Here is a 6,355-nt window from a genome sequence, read left to right as displayed (position 1 = left end):
AAATTTGACACCATAATTATCTCCTAACCAAAACTTGGGTTGATAAAAAAAAATTACACTATTATGATATTTAAATTTTAATACACACATATATATATATTTCAAATTGTTTTGATTACAAGAAAAGAAAACTCTTACCATCTTATTAAATGATATTCAAATTATATATATCATAATTATTATTTCTTGATACATTTACTCAAACGAATTGTATTTTTAATTATTACAAATATTAAAAGCTCAACGTCTCAAGATTGTTCTCCAATAAGTGATTCTAGGACCCAAGTGAAAATCTAATTTCTGTTTAGTGCTTTCCCTCTTAATAACCTCATCCCAAAAATCAGTAAATGGGAGTGATTGAATTCTTTTATTTATTTTCAATTCCCTTTTATTTAAACAATATTTTTTACAAGTGAATTATTAAGTGGGTAAATATGCAGTTATTTAAAACACTGCTATATTATTCAATGGAAAATGAAAAAGACAATCATCACAAGGGCGGCCAAATACCCTGAAAAAAATCAAGAGATGATGAATTTTCTGCAGATTAATAGGCAGTGGATCTAGTAATGTATGAACAGTCTCAGCACAACATAATTGAAGACAGCCCTCCAGTCAGACATTATATCACATAACTTCTGCACCAAAATTATAATCTCTCCAAGATAAACAAACTGCCTGCTAATTTACAGTAGTTGCATACAGAAACAAGACATAACCAACATTCTTGATTTACAATCAAAAACTAATTTAAGGAATTGTACCCTAAACAATCATTTAGGGAAGAGTGGAATTACAACTAAAAATGAAATCCATATTCCTCACCCATTCATTAAAGAACACACATACCCAGAAAGTAGAAGGGCCTACACTACAGATTACAAAATTAATCATTCTATTGGTGATGAGTAACTGGATATGAATTAATAAAGAGAAAAATAACGTAGTACCATCCTACTTTGGGGGAATTGAAAGATTGCTCTCAAGCATAAAGGAGAGATCATGCATCTGTGACATCAAAACCTCTACATCATCTTTTGACCCTACTTCGGCAGTGGAAACATCTCCGGAGTTCACTCTCATGATATCCACTTCAGCCACCCTGAACAGTCAACAGATGGCGTAAATTTGTATTTTGAAAGCACAAAAGGTCAATCAATGATCAATTCTAGTCTGCAGAATGTTCGAGAGCCATGTCATTTATAAAATGCAAAGCCTATTCAGTGGTTTAAAGAATGAAGAACTGCCAAGTTTTCCAGTGCTTTCAAGGTAGTCGTATAAATAGTAGTAACTGGGAAGGAGAAAGATGTTCAAACATTGAAGTTTTAATAATAGATAAATATAAAGAAGACCCACTAGTTTGTTCTTCCTCCCGTTCATTAGTAAGAGGAAATCCTATTCAAGTCTTAACATGCAAAGCAAAGAATCATTCAATCAGAATCTCATTCAACTTGTCCATCCAACAGAACCCATATTTACAACAGAAACCCTCAGCACACCTACCTAGACGCATCAGTTTCCTTACTAGGCTTGAACTGTATAGACATGAAAAATTATCAGCAAATGCAAGCTGAACGATTGAACACAAACACCTAACGTGGGGAATACACTCAAGTCCATCTGTTTCTCAAAAAGTGGTTGAATTCAAGTATGCATAATTTTATAAAACAAAACAATGCAACCAACATAATATCAAGGCACCTGTTTAAAGAAGTAGCTGCAGGCTGTTCATTGGTTGCTGCAAGAGAACCCAGTGAACTGCTAAACTGTCCCAAAAATAAATCATGTGGTGGAAACCCACCAAAATTTATATTATGTGAGTTGTCTGATGTGCTAGGTAAATTTGTTTCAGAGGTCTTCACAGCAGAAGTCTGATTTACTGTTTGTTTCCAAACATTGTTGGAAGGATCTTGTGTAGTGGCCAAGCTAGTCAAGCCATTCCAATCATTAAATGAATCAGCAATATCATTAGCAGTCATGGTATCAGTTGTTTTGTTATTGCTAACTTGCCATTGGTCATCTTGAAACCAGTCAAAACTTCTGCGAGAAGAAGCACTAGTACCTTCTGCAGCTTTCAAATCATTAAGATCAGCAGTAATTTCAGATTTCCCAGTCTCGGCAGTAATAGCAGAGTTGGAAACACCACTGGAAGCATTTTGTGAAATGGCTGAACCAGTAAAATCATTCCATGCATCAAATGAATCAGCTTCCTCATTAGTTGTCACAAAACCAGTTGCCATGCTATTACTCCCCTGCCATTGGTCGTCTTGCATCCAGTCAAAACTTCTAGATGAACCAGTAGCACTTTCAAGAGTTTTTGTATCATTAGAATCCTTGGTCAATTCAAACTTACCAGTCTGCCCAGTAATCTCAGAGTTGGACACACCACTGGATGAATATTGCATATGGGATGAGCCAGTGAAATCATTCCATGCATCAAATGAATCAGCAGCTTCATGAGTACTGATGTTATCAGTTGTCTTGTTATTGTTGCTTTGCCATTGATCATCTTGCATCCAACCAAAATCCTTATTAGAAGTGTTATTAGCACCCCCTTCTGTTTTCGTATCATTAAAATCCAAAGAAAATCCAAAATTTTCTGTCTGGCCAGTTGTTTTTGAACTGGAAATAGTACTAGAAGGATCTTGTGTGCTAGCTGAGCCAGCAAAATCATTCCAACCATTAAACGAATCGTTAGCTTCATCAGTAGCCACAGCATTTGTTGTCTCGTTATCACTCCCTGGCCATTGGTCATCTTGCATCCAGTCAAGATTTCTAGTAGAAACATTAGCACTTTCTGCTGCTTTTGTATCATTAAGATCCATGGTTGATTCTGATTTCCCAGTCTGGCTATTTATCTCCGAGTTGGAAGTTCTCCATCCATCATCCTGAAACCAATCACGCTGTGTGGATGCCAAAGGATTGTCATCATTCTTCTTTACAACAGAATCTTTCCAGGATCCAGATACCGTATCTGATTCAACTTTAAAATGATCAACTGATTTGGACTCTTCATGAACAGGACCAGAACCAGCAGACTTAAAGTTGGCATCCCAACCAGAAAAGGAATCATCATTCTGATCTTCAGCAGACCCTGTAGCCACTTCTGAAGCTTGGACATTCTGAAACAAACTAAGATTTTCATTAGCTTGAAAAGTATTATCTGAAGCAGCACTCACTTGTTGTCCCAAAGCCAAGTTCTGTTCTAACACCCCAGAATTAGATTCCCTTCGATCAAAAAAACTATCAAGATCAACTCCAGCCAAATTCAAAGAACTTTTGCCATGAAACTCTGATGTACTCGACATAGCTCTCTCAGCTTCAGAAGGCCATCTAATTTCCAAATCAAGCAGTTCAGATAGGAGAATCCCATCCTTTGATTCACTCTTCCCCCAGTTTGATGCATTTTCATCCACCACTGGTGTCACCATCTCCTGCAAAACAATGTTCGCAGTGTTAACACAGCAATATATCAAATCCCAAAATTTAATAAGGAAAAAAATAACTAATAAAATAAAGTATCAAAATTAGAGAGATAAAAAAAAAAGGCTTTACACTACCACATTGTTTGCATTATAAACAAAGGAAAAAACGGATAACATTACATCAAAATAACGTCTGCAATGTCGGAAGCACTTTCAAACAATTGAAACATCAGAATTTGATCATCCAAAAATAGAAAAAAAAAATAGAAAAGAAAAAACAAATTTTACACTACCACATTTTTGCATTATAAACAAAGGGAAAACTGGTAACATTAAATCAAAATAACATCTGCAACTGCAATGTTTCAAATAATTGAATCAGCAGAATTTAATTATCTAAAAAATAATAAAAGAAAGAAAGAAAGAAACGATGAAATTGATATTACCGATCCATCAAGTTGAAGGGATTCGAGTAACCATCGATAGCCAATGGTGTTTTTGAATTTGATAGGTTCTGGAGGGAGGTCCTTGTGGGGATTCGTACCGCAAAAGACACAGATGGAAGATTGTAACCCGCGTAGGAGTTTACCATTGCAATTCTTGCAGCGAAGGTAAGGTGGCGAAGGATCGAGCTTCGCTATGGTTTCTGCGACGGAAGGGAGCTTCGGGAGCGTGAGATTTTCCTCATCCTCAGGCTGGTACCATGAGAGATTGGCCTCTTTGCGGAGGAGGATCTGTAATTGCTTTATCTGGTCCAATGGCATCTCGAACGCCATTGTTAGGGTTCCGATTTGCAGCGAACTTCGTTTCTTCGATTCAGTTAAGTGATGAATCGAGGGAAGAAAGATTGTTGATGCTTCAGTTTCTTTGGCAAAACAAAAAACTAAAGCCAGATTCTGAGTGGCATGAATAAAACGATGCCGTTTCCCAACGTCGAACGAATGAATATTTAATTTTAAATTAAATTAATTTTAAACTGTAATGTGTGTTTGTAAACTCATCTCAATTATAAATTTAGTAGAAAATCTTTTGAGGGAACATGTAATAAGGATACATTAAATGAATATTTAATCAAATTTTATATTTAAATCCCTTACATATATAATGTACAATCTATTTATATTATATAAAAAATCGGGTTACTATAAATTATGGCTATTTGATTGTTTATAATCGTTTCAACTTTGAACTAAAAGCATTTCTTATTTTTAATAAATTTTTCATGTTTTAAAAAAATTTCATTTCTCAAAGGTTTGCAATTTTTTTAAAATTAGTTTTCAATTTTTTATTTTATTTTCGAATGATTTATCTGTTAATAAGTTATGTTTTTTCTTTTTTTACTTATGTGATATCTAATTTTACTCATGTTATATAACTTAAAGAGAGTATAAATAATGATGTCCTTTAAAAATTTTAAGTTTCAATTGCAAATACTTTAATGTTATAAACTAAAATTTTATTTGAGAATATGAATAATATAATGTTAATGTCCCAAATAAATTGAATGTAATATCAGTAAATGAAATAATAAGTTAAAAAAAGTATATTAACATAGAGATTTGATGAAAAAAAAACTTTTTGGGAGACTAAAGTAAAAAAAAAAGTAATATTTTTGGAAGATAAAATTTTTATGTAAGTTAATTTATAATAACTAACGATTCTAATATTTTAATAAATAATGAATCAAATATTATACTGAATCAAGCATTAAAAATATTATTAAATAAAATTAAATATGAATTTTAAAATAAAGATATATTTTTAATAATGAGTGTTCATTGTTTATCTAATAACAAATGTTAATTTAATCTAATGCATTCATTGGCTTTTATTTTTATAACTAAATAAATTGATTGAATTTATATAAGAGTGAGTTGAATAATTAATAGATAAAATAAATTGAATTATTACTCTTTTAAATAGGAATGTATAAAATATCATACTCATGATATCAACGAGTATAACTGCAAGTCTGCCATAGATGCTCGTGTCTTCATAAAACGGATTGAAACAAATCACTCTGAAGCGGTATCCGCATACGCATAATATATATATATTTTACTAAATACATTTAAAATATTATAATTTTTTTCATTTTGTGATGAGATAAATTTTATTATATATTACGTTATTATAATATTTTAAAATCATTAACTTGTAATGGTATCATATAATGTTAATTTATATTATATAATATTAATAGAATAGAATGGAATAGAATATTTTATTATTTTAAAAAATTGCTTAAATATATATAAAGTAGTTAGTAGCACATATATTTTATTTTGAAATAAATATATACATAATATATAATAAAATTATTTAAAACTTTAATTTTTGTAAAAATTATTATTTTTTCAATATTACATGACACTAAGATATCCAAAATTACATACGTCATCGTAAAAATAATAGAAACTAAAAATAATATGTATCAAAATGATATAGATTTAATAAAATTATAATAATTTTAAATATAATATATATAAAATATTATAAATTTTATATAAATAAAATAATAAGAGAAAATTAAAATATATTCTTTATTTTTAAAATTTAAAATAAATTAATAAAAAATATGACAAAAAACAAAATCAATATATTAAAAATTGCACCTGCTACCTCAATACTCTCCTTTTATATTACAAAAGTTGATGTTATAGATATTTTTTATGAAAAAAAATATTCACTAATTCTAACACACATGGATATAGTCATTCCATTGACATCCGTACTCCTAAATATAAACAATACGAAAATTAAAAACATCATATAAATAATTGGCTTTCATTATAGGAACAGAAATTAGATAGTAATTAAGATGATTAATGAATAATTTAGATAAACCATTTTGCAGTTGGGATAACTTGATTTGGAAATTACATGCTACCTAGAAAATTAAGTTTCTTATTTACCTAATCTTTCATTAT

At 30.6% G+C, this 6,355-nt stretch overlaps 1 protein-coding gene across 1 annotated transcript; it reads right to left on the bottom strand.

The window, feature by feature from the left end:
* Positions 1-531: 531 nt before the first annotated feature.
* Positions 532-4,304, bottom strand: LOC113857670. Its single transcript, XM_027489784.1, has 3 exons — positions 3,872-4,304; positions 1,702-3,434; positions 532-1,102 (listed from the first exon to the last, which is right to left on the bottom strand). The coding sequence occupies exons 1-3, from the start codon at positions 4,199-4,201 to the stop codon at positions 955-957; spliced, it is 2,211 nt and encodes a 736-aa protein (XP_027345585.1). The 5' UTR covers positions 4,202-4,304; the 3' UTR covers positions 532-954.
* Positions 4,305-6,355: the final 2,051 nt, after the last annotated feature.

This window comes from Abrus precatorius, unplaced genomic scaffold, assembly GCF_003935025.1.
Source record: "Abrus precatorius isolate BTA unplaced genomic scaffold, Abrus_2018 Scaffold2, whole genome shotgun sequence".
Classification (NCBI taxonomy): Eukaryota; Viridiplantae; Streptophyta; class Magnoliopsida; order Fabales; family Fabaceae; genus Abrus; species Abrus precatorius.
Note: the sequence above shows the minus strand (reverse complement) of the source record. Positions and strands in the feature narration are given on the sequence as shown.